Genomic DNA, 15793 nt, shown 5'->3' with positions numbered 1-15793 from the left:
TCTCACACTCTACAAGGCAGCAGGAATGGAGGGAGGGGAGACAGCACTGCAGACAGAGACAGAGACACACACCATGTGTGTGTGTGTGTGAGAGAGAGATGCGCATTTCCCCTTTAAGTACACTGCCTTGTTAATTAGATCAGCTTGCTGAGACCGCAGCTGCTGCCAGCAAGCTCCCTCTGTCCTGAGCCCTGTTGTGTGTCCCCCCTGCGCTATGGAAGATGGGGTAAGTGGGGTGCAGGAGCAGTGGGGAGGGGGACACCCTGACATTAGCTCCCCTCTTCCTCCCCCTCCCCCCCCCGCACAGCAAGCAGGAGTCTCAGGGAGCAGCTCCAAGGCAGAGGGCAGGAGCAGCACATGGCAGTGGGGGGAGGGACAGCTGCAATTGCTAGCCTGCGGGCAGCTGCTGCACAGGGGATTTAGGTGAGCGGGGAGCTGATAGGGGGGCTGCCGGTCCACCCCGGTTCCAAGCCCCCACCAGCTAGCTGCAAGGGGCTGCTCTTCCTGTAAGCAGTGGACAAAGCAGGCGGCTGCCAAATGACATTAGAAGGGAGCATTGCACAACTCTAAACGAGCATGTTCTCTAATTGATCAGCAACGTAACAACAAAACATTAACCGGGACGACTAAGTGAGGAGTTACTGTATACGTAAAAAAACCCCCCATAAGTGTAGTCTTATTTTTCTTTTTCATATTTGAAGAAACTTCTTAAAATATATTTGTGAAGTTATTTGTATACAGTAATACATGTCTTTTTATACATATACACATGAATTTATGAAATAATGCAGGGAATATTTTCACAAGGGAATTCTGTCTATTCATATGAAATCATATGCTGTTGTACAAGCAAAAATGACATTTCTTAATAGGCTTAATGATTTCCTTCTAATAGCATCTAATGGCTTCCATTCCTAATCAATCATTTTCTGCATATTAACAGTGATGTAGGGCCACTTCCTCAGAACTGTGGAGCACCTACACTTCCCACTGACTTCACTGAGAGTTGCAGGTTCTCAGCACTTGTTAGAATCAAAAACATAGCTCTTGAATCCAGCAATAACGTTACCCAACAGCTATCATGGAAACTTCCTCTGAAAAGTGCAATTACCTGTTCTATTTCCTTATACTCTGTCCATGTATTAAAATAATGATTTTAATGAAACAAACTGCATTTCTACTATCTTGTATTTTCATCAAGATTTTGCTACCACAGAGTAGAATACTATTGTTTTATGTCTGTAGTCACTCAATATCTGCTGTCAGACTTACCGGTAAGTAAGTTTACAGGTAAAGGAAACTAATAATTTTAGCTTTTGAATAATAAAACAAAGTTTTTATGCTGAAAAACCACAGTAATATCTATCTCAGCAGATGTGTGTCACTAACTAGCATTTACTTGCTACAGAATGTTAACTCCATAAAGGATCATTAAAAAATATAGCCCCTAAACATATATGCACAGCATCATATTTACTGAACAAAAACAAAAGTTGCAAATTTGTGGGTGCAAATTAAGTGGTCAGTGAAAGTCAGGCCCTAAAAGCCAAGCAGTGGATAAAGTCATACAGCAGTCACAATATGCCAGGTCTGTCTTCCTTGGCTGTATGCAGTGTTGTTGTAGCCATGGGTTTTTTGTTATTGTTTTTTCTGTTCTAGGACTAGCTTCTTACTTCCATATGCAATGTTGTTGTAGCGGTGTCGGTCGCAGGATATTAGAGAGGCAGGGTGGGTGAGGTAATATCTTTAAGTGAACCAACTTCTATTGGCAAGAGAGACAAGCTTTCAAGTTTACACAGAGCTCTTCTTCAAGTCTGGGAAATTTACTCAAGGCACGTCTACACTACAAAGTTAAGTCGACATACAGCCACTGTAGTAATTAAAGCGGTGTTTCACATCCACACCATGCTCCTGTCAGTAGTGCGGGTCCTCACCAGGACCCATCGACTTAACTGTGTGGGGCATTGTGGGGCACTGGAGCCCCGCCTGCCCTGCATGGGGCTCACAAATGGAGCCCCCACCCCGGGGCTCCAGCTGTAAGCCCCACATGGGGCTGACAGCCAACAGGCGATGTAAATAATATAGTGTCTACTTGGACACTGCGTTGCCCTGACTACATCAACCTAAATGCTACTCCTCTCACGGAGGTGGACTTATTAAGTCAACGTAGTGAGCCTACTTACATCGGCAGGAGCACCTTTATAGTGTAGACACATACAGAGTTACCTGCCTTACGTCGACTTAACTCTGTAGTATAGACCAGTCCTCAAAGAGTAACAGCTATATAAAAGGTGGAACAGATTGTTTAGCATAAGTAATTAATGTATATTTTAAGGGACCATTCAAGGTGAAGTAGCCTGTTAAAACCCCGCCAGTGATAGGGGCAAAAGGAAGGGGGAGGAGCAGCTGTGGGAGCGGAGTTGTTACAATAATCCATAAATCCAGTGTCTCTATTCAGTCCATGATATTTAGTGTATAGCAAAATTATGAATTTAAGTTCCAAGGCTCCTCTTTTGAAAGTGCTGTGCAGGTGTCCTTTTGAGGATGAGCACTGATAAATCAGATGTCGAGTGATCGCTTTGTGATGGCTTATTACGACAATCTATAACCCGCTAACCACCCACCTCCAGCTGCACCTTGTCTCGCTTACTTTTATAGGCAGATATCCATGAACAAACTACTGAATTTATATTGGCAGGGATTAGAGATGGTCAGAAACCAGGGGAAAAAGTACAAAATATTTTTTCAATTTTTTGCATTTAACTTAAAGTTTTCTGACCAGCTGTAATATGGTTTTTTGGGTTTTTTTTTTTTTAGCCATAGGCCTCCTTTTTCCAATGAAAAACTCTTGGGATTAACTACAAACATCTGGGAGGCTATGCATTTTAAAACAAATACAGCGTAACTAGATTCCAGAGCATTAGTAAATTGTAAATTAACTGTGACTGGTACTGTTTTAAATATTTGAATTTAAAATGTGTTTGCTAAGGAAAAAGATTTAAGCAGCTAATATCACTTCCAGCTTTCTGACTGAGATGCTTTTATATTTATTAGTTTACAGAGTATATTACAATTTTAGATGAGAAGTTGAATATTTGCAGGTTGGTACATTTATACATGGCTTAATGAATTATATTTGGCCCAAGTCTTGTAAAGTGGGTAATTATTTCTACAAATACAAGAATAAAACAAGTTAAAATCCAGCTGATAAGCTAATATGTAGACTTCTGTTTCAGACACTGTATCATGATACACCGTGTGCGCGATCTTTCCATGGCAATTAGTTACTTCTCTTGTCTGTTATGGTATGTAGGTGAAAAGAATGGGGCAGAGCCAGATGATGCGGAATTGGTGAGCCTCAGCAAAAAGCTGGTGGAGAACGCAGTGCTCAAGGCGGTACAGCAGTATCTAGAAGAAACTCAAAACAAAAACAGACAGACTGATGGAAGCCCAGTGAAAACGGAGGAAGCAGCTAGTGGCAATAAGAATGAAAAATGATAGCGATAACAGAAAGTGAGCGCTGTGAGGATGCCAAGGAAGCACAAATCCACCAAGAATAACCATCAAAACATGTCCCAGCTCCCTGTTCAGATCTGCTAAATTATGCTGGCTGACTTGCATTACGCTTTGTGAGCGTCTCTTACCAGAAATGTGTTCTGAATCGAGGGGCACTAACAAACACTTTCCTGAAAAGCGTTTGCATTGCTGAAAAACGACTGAATGCTGGGAAAGATGATTGGGAAAAAAAGACAAGATTTTGAAATAAAAAGATCGAACTTTCACAAGCTCTTAACTACAGAGAATCTCTTCATAGCTTTCGAAGAGGAACTGAACCCCTTGTGTATGCCTTTTGCACTGAAATGAATGGCCATGGAACAACACCCTGCCATAAGTGAAAACAATGCGAGCTACATTGTTTGGCAGAGCTGCATAACTGCTCACTTGATCTAGAACTCCACATTCTGCTGCAAAGCTAAGAGCAGTCAATGCTAAACTAAAAAAGTTACCACTAGAGATGTTTATCACAGATACTATTACACAGTAGGTAATATCATGGGAGTTTCTCTTGAATGTGACACTATGAAGTGTTCTTCACTTTTCGGTAAAGTTTGTTCACATAAATTATATTTTTTGACAAAACACTACCTTTTTATATACAATAAACATGGATGAAATTCTAAGTACTTAAAGGAAACACATGCCTGTTTTGATACATTAATGCCATACTTTAATATTTAGAAATGACAGTTATATGCAAAATGTATTGTATCATTCTTTTCCTCTAGGGAAGAGCCATGAATCAGACTTAATAAAGAAAGCCTTACACAGAGAATCGCTGGCCCTGTTATCAAAACTGAATAAGATAAAGGAGCTCTTATCAAACCCTGAGACCCGGATGAAAATTAACAGGGAACTGTTTCAAGACATACATAAACAGCAGTCGTCATTAAAAAGTCATGTTGACTCCAACTCTCCAGCTATGTGATTGTAAATAGCTATGGTGTAAAATCTCATATGGTTGTTTTATGATGAAAAATATTGTTTTTGCAAGTTTTCCATCTCTGTTTTTTTTATACAGCCAATATAAATGAAAGCCAATATAGTGTGTGGTATTGTGTTAAAATACATGCACAGAAAAGAACAGACTGTTTACTGATGAGTTACAGTAGCTCTCTAGATCAAGTTTTGGATGGATGGAAGGAAGGAAAAAGTTAAGGATGCAGGTCTATGTCATGATTCTGCCACAGAAACACTAATTTCTGATCAAACACTGTGGCAATTCTAGAACACATACTCTCAAAGTGATTTTTAAAATGTATAGCTGAAGAAGGCATTTTTAAATGATTAGTCTTTTCTGTATATGCTGGTATTTTGGGTTGGCACTGATTCTTGTTTGTTAGTTAATCAGCACTTGAATACACATGTACACATGCTGAAATGTTTTTTCTGCTATTGTTTACATGCAAGCAAGAATGTTTTAATCTCTCAAGGTAAAGTCCTGGCTCCACTGAGGTCATTGGCAAAATTTCCATCGACTTCAGTGGAGCCAGGATTTCACCCTCATTATTTATTGTTAAAATAATCATTGTTCAGAATATTTGCCTTGTCACTTCTGTGGAAACAAGATGCTTCTTGTTTTTATTTCTGTTGTTTCCTCCATCTCTTTGCCCTCTGCTATGTGAAAAGGGGTCTGAACCTGTATTCCATGTGCACTCAACATATCTACTGAGTTGAGTGGAAGTATTGGGTGCACACACACAAAAATGCAGGATTGGGCCCAATATTAGCACTTTTTAAGCATTTGTGGAAACTGCCTACAATTGTAAAATCATCTACTTAATCATGCATTCTGTGATCAATATCAGATTTGTGCTGGTAGAACTGCAGTATAAATATTAAGGTTTTATTCATCAACTATGAAATTGTATTGGTATTTTATCTCATGGATCAGCTATTTTTTTCTCAAGTGATAAATGAGAGCGTATTGAAAAATGCATCTTATGTATTCGAGTCCATCTTCCTAATAAAAACATTTTCTCTTTGCACTGTGTCATCTTCCCCCTCAAATGGGCTTAGATAAAATGAAGTACCACCTTTGAAGGTAACTGTAGCAGAGGTAATTAAATGACTTGGGTGCAACTCCTCCCTCCCCCACCAACTCATACCTAATTATATGATTTTGGCTGTTATGTCCAGGTGAGAATATTGAATCTGGATGCTGAAACCCTATAAATTAAGTCCTGAATCTTTCCGAATCAGTATATATTGGAAGAAAATGCCTACCAGTACATTACATTTTTAACAGAATTATATGATGCCCCATGTCAAAATTTAAAGGACAAGACACCGAACAACCCTGGAGATGAACCTTTTGGAAGTTTCTTTGCTACATTGTATACTACGTGGGTTAGAAAGAAGTACAATTTACTATGTGCCCAAATCCTAACCTCGTTGAAATCAAGTGTTGACAGAGGAAGCAGTTCAGGATTGGGTCCCATACATAGGTGCTGGAACTAAGGGTGCTGCTGCACTCCTTGGCTTGAAGAGGTTTCCATCATATACAGGGTTTACAGATTGGTTTAATGGCTCTCAGCACCCCTGGTCCCATATGTCCATCCACAGTTCATTTGTGAAAGAAAGGAAAGAAGGAAATTTGCCATCAGTATTGGAAATAAAAATCCCAATTTTCAAAAGTGGCTGCATAAATTACACACACAGCAATACCCACTTTGTGGGCCCAGAATATGGTTGGTTATCCCTTAGGCTAGCTAAAGACAGAAGGGAAAAATGGAGAGGTACTTATTAGCACATGTGCTGGTTTATCAATAGTATGCTATTCATCACCGCATCAACAATTTATGTCTGTAGAGCAAGATAGACAAGAATAATCAACCAGGCAATCAGATGCATAAACAAAGGAGCTATACTATGTCTGAACTGAGTTTAAGGGGGGAAAAAAAACCTACCATTTTTATTAGCTATTTTCTCCTCCTAAACAGTCTAATCCCAATACTTTTCAACTAATTGGCTATGCCGACTAGTATTCTCATGTGAATTTATCAAAAACTTTTCTTTCCTGCCAAAACACTTAGAAAAGACTATTTTTATAACCCAAGTCATGTCTGGTGGTGCTAGCCTGTCACTTTAGAGCCACGAGACTCTGCAGCCATACTGTTGTGGCCTTGTATACAGATTTCTTGTACAAGGTTTGAATAAAGGCATTGTGTGGCATGACATACTGTTGATATGATGGTTGCCCTGGAAAACATGGGCATAAAATCATAGAACTGGAAGGGACCTTGAGAGGTCATCTCGTCCAGCCCCCTGCACTCATGGTAGGTCTGAGACAAGTGTTTGTCTAACCTGCTCTTAAAAATCTCCAAATGATAGAAATTCCACAACCTCCCTCGTAAGTTCGTTCCAGTGCTTAACTACTCTGACACTTTAGGTTGGACATTAGGAAAAACTTCCAAACTGCCCTTGCTGCAACTTAAGCCCATTACTTCTTGTCCTAGCCTCAGCAGTTAAGGAGAAAATTTTTTCCTCCCTCCTCCTTGCAACTAACTTTTATGTACTTGAAAACTGTTATGCCCCCGCTCAGTCTTCTCTTCTTCAGACTAAACAAACTACAGGACCCCACTTGATATGCCTTTTCAGTTTGACAGTGAACCACTCATAACTATTCTCTGGGAATGGTTTTCAACTAGGTATGCACCCACCTGATAGTAGCTCCATATCTAGGTTGTATTTCCCCCATTTCCTTATTAGAAGGTCAAGTGAGACAAGATATACCACATTTACCACTTCCCCCTATCCACAAGGCTTGTTACCCTGTCAAAGAAAGCTATTTGGTTGGTTTGACATGATTTGTTCTTGACAAATTTATGCTGACTGTTACTTATCACCTTATTATCTTCAAGGTGTTTGTAAATTGATTGCTTAATTATTCGCTCCATTATCTTTCCAGGTACTGAAGTTAAACTGACTGGTCTGTAATTCACCAGGTTGTCCTTATTTCCCTTTTTATAGATTGGCACTATATTTGCCCTTTTCCAGCCCTCTGGAATCTCTCCCTTCTTCCATAACTTTTTCAAAGATAATTACTAATGGCTCAGATATCTCCTCAATCAGCTCCTTGAGTATTCTAGGATGTATTTCATCAGATCCTGGTGACTTGAAGACATCTAACTTGTCTAAGTGATTTTTAACTTGTTCTTCCTCTATTTTAGCCTCTGATCCTACCTCATTTTCACTGGCATTCACTACATTAGACCTCCAGTCACTAATAACCTTTTTGGTGATAACCATAACAAAAGAAGTCATTAAGCACTCTGCCATTTCCACATTTTCTGTTATTTCCCCCCACCCCCACTGAGTATTTAAACAATGGTTTGTCCAATTTTAGCTTCTATGTCTAACCAACACATTCTAACTTTCGCACATTGAGTATGTCACTTCTGAGCACTGCCAGCTAGGACTTGTCCAGGTAACAAGCGGAGATGTACCTCAAAGGTGGTTTTAAGGATTGTTAAAATAACTGGAAAAAATCAGTAAATCAATTAATATTCATGCCATCTCTGAGGTATAAAAACAGCAACACTTCCATGGAGGAAATATGTATTTGAAAAGAGCGGGTGTAACTGAGTACTTATGCTTTGGAACCAGATGATACTAAGTCAATCTGAGCATGAAGAAAGTGTACTTGCTTTGGAACCTAGATAAAGGGCCAGATTTGCCCATCTATAGGGTTACACCAGAGGTTAATTGTATAAATGGAAGTTAACATCAAGGATGAATGTGTGTCAACCTTGGGTAACAGTAAAACCAAATGGTTTTTTCTTTCTTGACTAAAGGATGATATAAATTCAATTGTTAATAGGGACTTGACAGTTAGGGCTATACCTTAACTCACAGTAGTACTTTAAGTCAACAAGTGGTCTCACTGAATTCAATTGAATAATATTTTGATAAAGTAATCCTCTGTTAGAGTTTCACAGTCTGGCTCTTAGACCTCAAAAGTTTTCATCAGCTATATTTACAGGGATCTCGGGTTACACATAAATACACTTGCTAGGTCTTATTTTGTTCTCAGCAGCTATGTGTGTCTGTAACATGGATCCAAGAGGAGGGTCAACTTACACTGGGGACATTTCAATAGTGTTTAAGCCTATTGCCAGTCTAGCAATGCTTTATGTATTTTGTTAGAACTGTGATTTTATCAAGATCTATAGTGATATCCAAAACTTTCATAAAATAAGGTGTTGGTAAAAATGAAACAGGAAAGAAATTGCAAAGGCAACAGTATTCAGCACAGCTTGTAAAGTCATGTTTTTAGTCCAAATACATTTTTATGCAATTCAGTTATATTAAACAGGGTGGATTGATTCAAATAATGGATTTTAATGATGATTTAAGTCAGCAAGCAGAAAAATCTTGATTTAAATAATCAATTTTAATCTTGTTTTGTAATTGAACTTTTCACCTATTTCCCTAAAGAAAGGCTGATTTCATAGGGTGGTAACCATTAAAACATGTTGACTTGCAAGTAAATATAGTCTTTGCTCTAAGTTTGCTACTCCTTTTTGCTAACTGGATGATGCACTATATATCTATATGTATTTTTAAGCAATTATATAGCTTAATATGCATTTCTCCAGAGTCTTAATTTTTACATTTATGTTAGAAAATGATGAACACAATATTTCTTATTTGGTAGATTATTTTCTCTCATTTGTGTCAAGTTAAATTTGGATGGAAACTGAAATTCAATTACAAATGAACTAAACCAGCATATTAAAAAATTGTTTTTATTAAATAAAAATTACCTTAAATGTGTTGGATACTTAAGAAAAAAGTTTAATGAAACACATATATTTAAAACTCACTGATTTATTAAACAAAGAAAGTATATCCGGAGTTAGTGGTTTGAAGTGACTGTTTCTGGTCACTGTGTCCTTCAAGATTTTAGAACTAGTATATCTTGTCCTCTCACACCTCAATTTTTATTCATAGATTGGAAAAGAAAAAATGGCATTAGTACTTTTTAAACTCCCAATTGGTTTCTCAACTTTGAATTAATTAGTAATTGAAATTAAAAAGTGAATAAACTAAAATGAAGTAAACATTCTCAGGGCACCTGCAGAAGAGGCTACTGCTTTCAAAGACTAGTTTAGCATTTCAGCAAACTCTGGTTCCAGGTGCTCAGCCAGTGACTTTCCACTAATTCAGTGGTTTGACTTTCTTTAAAACTTCAGCTGCAAAGATGAATTGCTTAAATATTATTTAATTTTAAATAATTTTAATAGTATGATTATAGTAAGTTTAGACCTTTTGGGGTGTCAATTTTAAAATAGGTTTATTTTTAAAGAGAAAAAAATAATTTTAAAAATCATTTCTATTCTCTACCCCAATATGAAACAGTGTATTAATGCAATTAAATGTAAATCTAAAAGCTAACATTAAATCTGAAAACACTGGATGAGTCAATGAAATATGCTCTCTGTGGGCCTAACCCATTTCCCACTGAAAGCGCTCCAGTGACTGCAGTGAAGGCTGATGGGAGCCTGTGGACTGGTAAACAAAGGCACTCAGTGAATTTATCAAACTTTGTTTTCTCCTATTTCTAACCTGGGCTTTTACTGCGTTCGTACAAACTTTTTTAAAACCTCTATTAACGGTCTCTTTTTGTACAATGTTAATGAGCTATTCTTTTGATTTAGCCCCAATCTGAGTATCTGAAACATTACTCAGTGCAGTTCTCTAGTGAACTCTCCTGATGGAGAAGGCAAGCAGTCACTGGCCTCACAAAAAAGATCAGGTAACTGGACAGAGAAGGCTCTGATCTTCCTCCCCAAGCAATGCCATAGGAGAGTTCATGGAGGGCAGGGGGGTTGTATGTACTCTCCTAGAGCCAACCAAATAACCAGATAAGTTATGTGATTAATTGGCAGCCAGTTAAGGTAAGGTATGCTTTAGCTTTGTGAAAAATACTCTAAATAAAGTTAATGGGCAAGTTCATTATATGTTTTAGTATTTGAATTGTATTATATATGCCTCTCTAAAATTCCACGGAATGACAAAGCAGTTCTTTAGCTGGTAAAGGTTTTAATGTGCCTTAAAAGTAACTGCCTAGTCCCAGAATATGTTGTTCAATAGAAATTGTCTGGATTCCTTGATTTGAGTAACTAATGTTTTATGCAAAGTTATTGACCGTGTGGGAAAAGCAACAAGAAGTCATATGGTTCTTGCAGGAAAAGGTGACACATCAAGCTCTGGAAGTGATTATGCATTAATGCATAAATGTAGTTTACTTCATCATTCCTTTGATCAATACAATTTCCGAACAGCAAAGTTCTTAGTGTGTACTCATCTCCTCATTTATATTCTCCTTATGTCTTTGATGAGAACATTTGTCTTGAATGAAAACCAGCCCTGAGAGACTGCTGGGCTGAGAAATAAAACACATTCATGCGCAAGCAACAATTAGAACAATTCACTGGAAAACAAAGAGTGATATACCTGCCATGCCATTCCCAAGTAATAGCTAATGGAGTACTGCAGCAATTAGCAAAAAAAATATTACAGTAAGAGGTGGATATGACACATCTTACTGGAGGATACAAGTTCCATTTTCTGGATGTGGATAACTATGCTTACATCAGTCCTTGTAAAGTTCAAACAAAATTGAAATCTGAAGTGAATATGCAGGGAAAGAGAGATTTATGCTGCCCGCCATCACCACAGTATGGATTAGCAATAGATATAAATTAAAAGCAATGTACTATCTCATAACCAGGCTCATATCCGCACAATAGTTTACTTAGCTTCCTCCCTACAGAGCAGCAGAAAATGGTCTTCAGAGAGTATCAAAGAGACAAGACAGATTTTAAACTGCGATTTAAAGAAAGGAAATGGAGACAGGAGGCGGATGGAGTGGAATAAGTGAAGCCTAGCCATGGTACCAAGTGTGGATAATCATGGCAAGGGAGACCAAGAAAGCTGAGAATAGAGAAGCTGAATAAGTGGTTAGGGGAAGAGGTACTGTCTATATTAGATGTTGGACTGAGTGACTTGATTGTTGGAAAACCAGCAAGACAAATTTCAAACTGGATTAAGAAATGGATAAGAAAATAGGGAAGTAAGGGAATATAGGCTTGATCCTGCAAGGAGCTGAGCACGCTGGTCCCCTATTCAGCAAAGAGTTTAAGCATATGCTTAAAGTTAAGCACAAATTATCCTATTTGGTGGGATGGGACCAGAGTACTCCACACCTTGCACAATCAGACCCTACAAGATTCCACTCTCAGAAGGAAAATAGTTTAATTATATTTTGCTCCCACTAGGGTAATGAAGGCTTAGGATCAATCATAAAATGGAGAATTGCAACTGTCAAAGGAATAATGCACAAGGATTCCAGCAGAAGCACATTTAGGGAAAAAGCAAATTCTCCCTTCAGATATGGGAGGGAAAAGAAAGTTTGGGGGCAAGGAAGGCTCCATGATTTCTACTTTGGGAGCAAGATTCAGTTTGAATTAAGGATAGTAGCAGCACTGAATAAAAAGAACTTTAAGCCAGGAGGAGAACTTTGGCATTGAAGCATAAGAATATTCCACAAGGTCATTATAGGTGTTAGAAGAACCTTCTGTAAATGCTCATGGTCATGAACTGCCAGACGTAACCAGAGGGAAACAAGAAAACAAAATGAGGAAAGGAGGCATGCCAGGAGCCATTAGTTAAATTGAAACACAGCAGCCAGTTTAAGCACAGCTTAAAAGAATGAGCCAAAATGTTCAGTGTAACAAAGATAAGAAATACTGAAACGATGGGAGATAATAGCATGACCCACACCTACACAGTGAAATAGTGTGTTTGTGTCTCAGAAGCACTAGTCTGCTAGTCACACATTTTAGCAGAAAAGCTAAGTGATTGCATTGTTGTGAAGCACCACTCTATCAAAAAGCACTGAAGTGAAACAATGAAGAAAATACTGCAGGGGAAAAAAAGGCTAAGGCAGGAGACAATGACCTACAATTGAATCTACAAGCTCCATCAGATGCTCTGCGGAGAAAGCAACAAAGCCAGGCTTAAAGCTTCTTACAAGTACAACACACTGTTACAGAAGTTCAGTGGAAGTAAGCGTCTAGCAATTCAAGTGGGTAAGGTAGAAAAAAATCTTTGGCTGCACATAAGAAGCTATAGCAATTCAGTCTGAACAATTTCATGAGTTGTAGTTGTCACGGAGTATGGGGGGACTCAGGGCCCTGCACCCCCGGCGTCCTGTGATTCACCATGACTCTCAGCCAGCCAGTAAAGCAGAAGGTTTATTTAGATGACGGGAATACAGTCCAAGACAGGTCTTGCAGGCACAGACAACAGGATACCCCTCAGTTAGGTCCATCTTGGGGTCCTCGGGCACCCCAGCCCCCCTCCGGAGGTCAGAGCCCTCCCTGCCTCCCAGCCACCTCACCAGCCAGCTTCCCAGACTCTGCCTTCAGCGACCCCTCCCACAGCCTTTGTTCAGTTTCCCGGGCAAAGGTGTCACCTGGCCCCAGCCCCCTCCTGGGTTCTCATGTTACATGCTCAGGTATTCTCCGTAGGTCAGTCTCCCATCCCCCCATTACAGACTATCCTAGCCACACTCCCCTGTCAGCATTCCAAGACCACAGTAAGAACAGTCCCAGTTCGTCACAGTAGTGTATTACGCCAACAGTGGAGCAACACAAAACGTAACGCTGTGCGGGAGAGAAAACAAATCTCAGAGAAAGCTCCTATCCCTAAACTGATAGTTATATATAACTTAATTTAATCACAGTGACATCGAGTTGCTAGTTACATTACTGCATGCCATAAAATAAAGGAAAATGTATAACTCAAAAATGATGGCTCAGGAGTAATAAAATGCTCATTCTTTTTATAGCTAATGGAGGTGAGCAGCATATCTGTGTAAGCTACTAGGACAGGCCCACAACAAAGGCTGCCAGAATGGCCAGGCAAACCTGAAGATTTGAGAAATTAACAAACTTCCTCCATTGTTAGAACATACCGTACTTTAAAATAAATTGTGCCACAGCTCAGCACTAGAACGCAAACACTTTTAGCAAAATGGTTATTAGTGAAGGAAAGTCATAGAGCGCAGCCAAACCAGCATACGAATAAATGAAGGAGCTAAGGAAGGTGGTTTCCTAAGAGACAGTGAGGAAGTGAGGGGGGGAAGATCAAAATAAAGCCGTGTCTACACTACGAACACTTTGCCAGTATAGCTGTACCAGTATACTCTACTGGCAAAAGCACTGCTAGTATTGGTGCAGCTTATACAAGTAAAGAGATTCACTCGGGAGAGCTGGAATAATCTGTGCTGGCAAAAGTGAAACAAGCTATACCATTAAAAGCAGCGTTTTGCAAGTATAACTAATAGGGCTGTCAATTAATCACTGTTAACTCACACGATTAACTCCAAAAAAATAATCACGATTACCAAAATTCATTGTGATTAATCACACTTAGAACAATAGAATATCAATTGAAATTTATTAAATATTTCTGGATGTTTTTCTACATTTTCAATATTGATTTCAATTACAACACAGAATACAAAGTGCACAGTACTCACTTTATATTATTTTTATTACAAATATATGTACTGTAAAAATTATAAACAAAACAAATAGTATTTTTCAATTCACCTCATACAAGTACCGTAGTGCAATCTTTTTATCGTGAAAGTGTAACTTACAAATGCAGATTTTTTTTTGGTTACATAACTGCACTCAAAAACAAAACAGTGTAAAACTTTAGAGCCTACAAGTCTACTCAGTCCTACTTCTTATTCTGCCAATCGCTAAAACAAACAAATTTGTTTACATTGACAGGAGATACTGCTGCCTGCTTCACCTGAAAGTGAGAACAGGCGTTTGCATGGCACTTTTGTAGCTGGCGTTGCAAGGTATTTACGTGCCAGATGCGCTAAAGATTCATATGTCCCTTCATGCTTCAACCACCATTCCAGAGGACATGCTTCCATGCTGATGATGGCTTCTGCTTGATAACGATTCAAAGTAGTGCAGACTAACACATGTTCATTTTCATCATATGAGTCAGATGCCACCAGCAGAAGGTTGATTTTCTTTTTTGGTGGTTTGGGTTCTGTAGTTTCTGCATCAGAGTGTTGCTCTTTTAAGACTTCCAAAAGCATGCTCCACACTTCATCCCTCTCAGATTTTGGACGGCACTTCGGATTCTTAAACCTTGGGTCGAGTGCTGTAGCTATTTTTAGAAATCTCACATCGGTACCTTCTTTGTGTTTTGTCAAATCTGCTGTGAAAGTGTTCTTAAAACGAACGTGTGCTGGGTCATCATCCGAGACTGCTAAAACATGAAATATATGCAGAATGTGGGTAAAACAGAGCAGGAGACATACAATTCTCCCCCAAGGAGTAAAGTCACAAATTTAATTGACGCATTATTTTTTTAATTAGCATCATCAGCATGGAAGCATATGCTCTGGAATGGTGGTTGAAGCGTGAAGGGACATATGAATCTTTAGCGCATCTGGCACGTAAATATCTTGCAATGCCAGCTACAACAGTGCCATGCAAACGCCCGTTCTCACTTTCAGGTGACATTGTGAACAAGAAGCGGGCAGCATTATCTCATGCAAATGTAAACAAACTTGTTTGTCTTAGCGATTGGCTGACCAAGAAGTAGAACTGAGTGGACTTGTAGGCTCTAAAGTTTTACGTTGTTTTATTTTTGAATGCAGATTTTTTGTACATAAATTATACATTTGTAAGTTCAACTTTCATGATAAAGAGATTGCATTACAGTACTTGTATGAGGTGAATTGAAAAATACATTTTTTTTGTTTTTTACAGTGCAAATATTTGTAATAAAAATAAATATAAAGTGAGCACTGTACACTTTGTATTCTGGGTTGTAATTGAAATTAATATATTTGAAAATGTAAACATCCAAAAATATTTAAAATAAATGGTATTCTATTGTTGTTTAACAGCGCAATTAATCACGATTCATTTTTTTTAATCACTTGACAGCCCTAATAACTAAGTCTTCATTGGGGCCTTCTGCCAGCATGGCTATATTGGTCACAAAGCGCATCTTATCACACTGCTGACCGAGACAGTTATACTGGCAAAAATCTGCCATACAGACTTGGCCTAATCTGAGAGTAGTCCAACTGGCATATGCCCAGCTCAATCATCCCTAGTGAAGATAAATCAGGACGCCAACATTTATGGATACAAAAAAAGGAATATCTAATCACCTACTCTTAATA

At 38.7% G+C, this 15793-nt stretch overlaps 1 protein-coding gene across 3 annotated transcripts in view; it reads left to right on the top strand.

The window, feature by feature from the left end:
- The window catches only part of AKAP7 (A-kinase anchoring protein 7), a 134511-nt gene extending 128962 nt beyond the window's left edge, over positions 1–5549 (top strand). For 2 of the 3 annotated variants that reach the window (XM_024208258.2, XM_024208260.2), the window contains exon 8: positions 4287–5549. In XM_024208258.2, coding sequence (XP_024064026.1) covers positions 4287–4486 — 200 coding nt within the window. In that variant the 3' untranslated portion in view covers positions 4487–5549. Of the gene's footprint in view, positions 1–3313 lie in introns of all 3 variants that reach the window. The other variant, XM_024208259.2, reaches the window with a different exon arrangement.
- Positions 5550–15793: the final 10244 nt, after the last annotated feature.

This window comes from Terrapene carolina, unplaced genomic scaffold (genome assembly GCF_002925995.2).
Source record: "Terrapene carolina triunguis isolate 2854851 unplaced genomic scaffold, T_m_triunguis-2.0 Scaffold85, whole genome shotgun sequence".
In the NCBI taxonomy this organism is placed as follows: domain Eukaryota; kingdom Metazoa; phylum Chordata; order Testudines; family Emydidae; genus Terrapene; species Terrapene triunguis.
The sequence above is the reverse complement of the archived record's forward strand: the minus strand, read 5'-3'. Positions and strand labels throughout refer to the sequence as shown.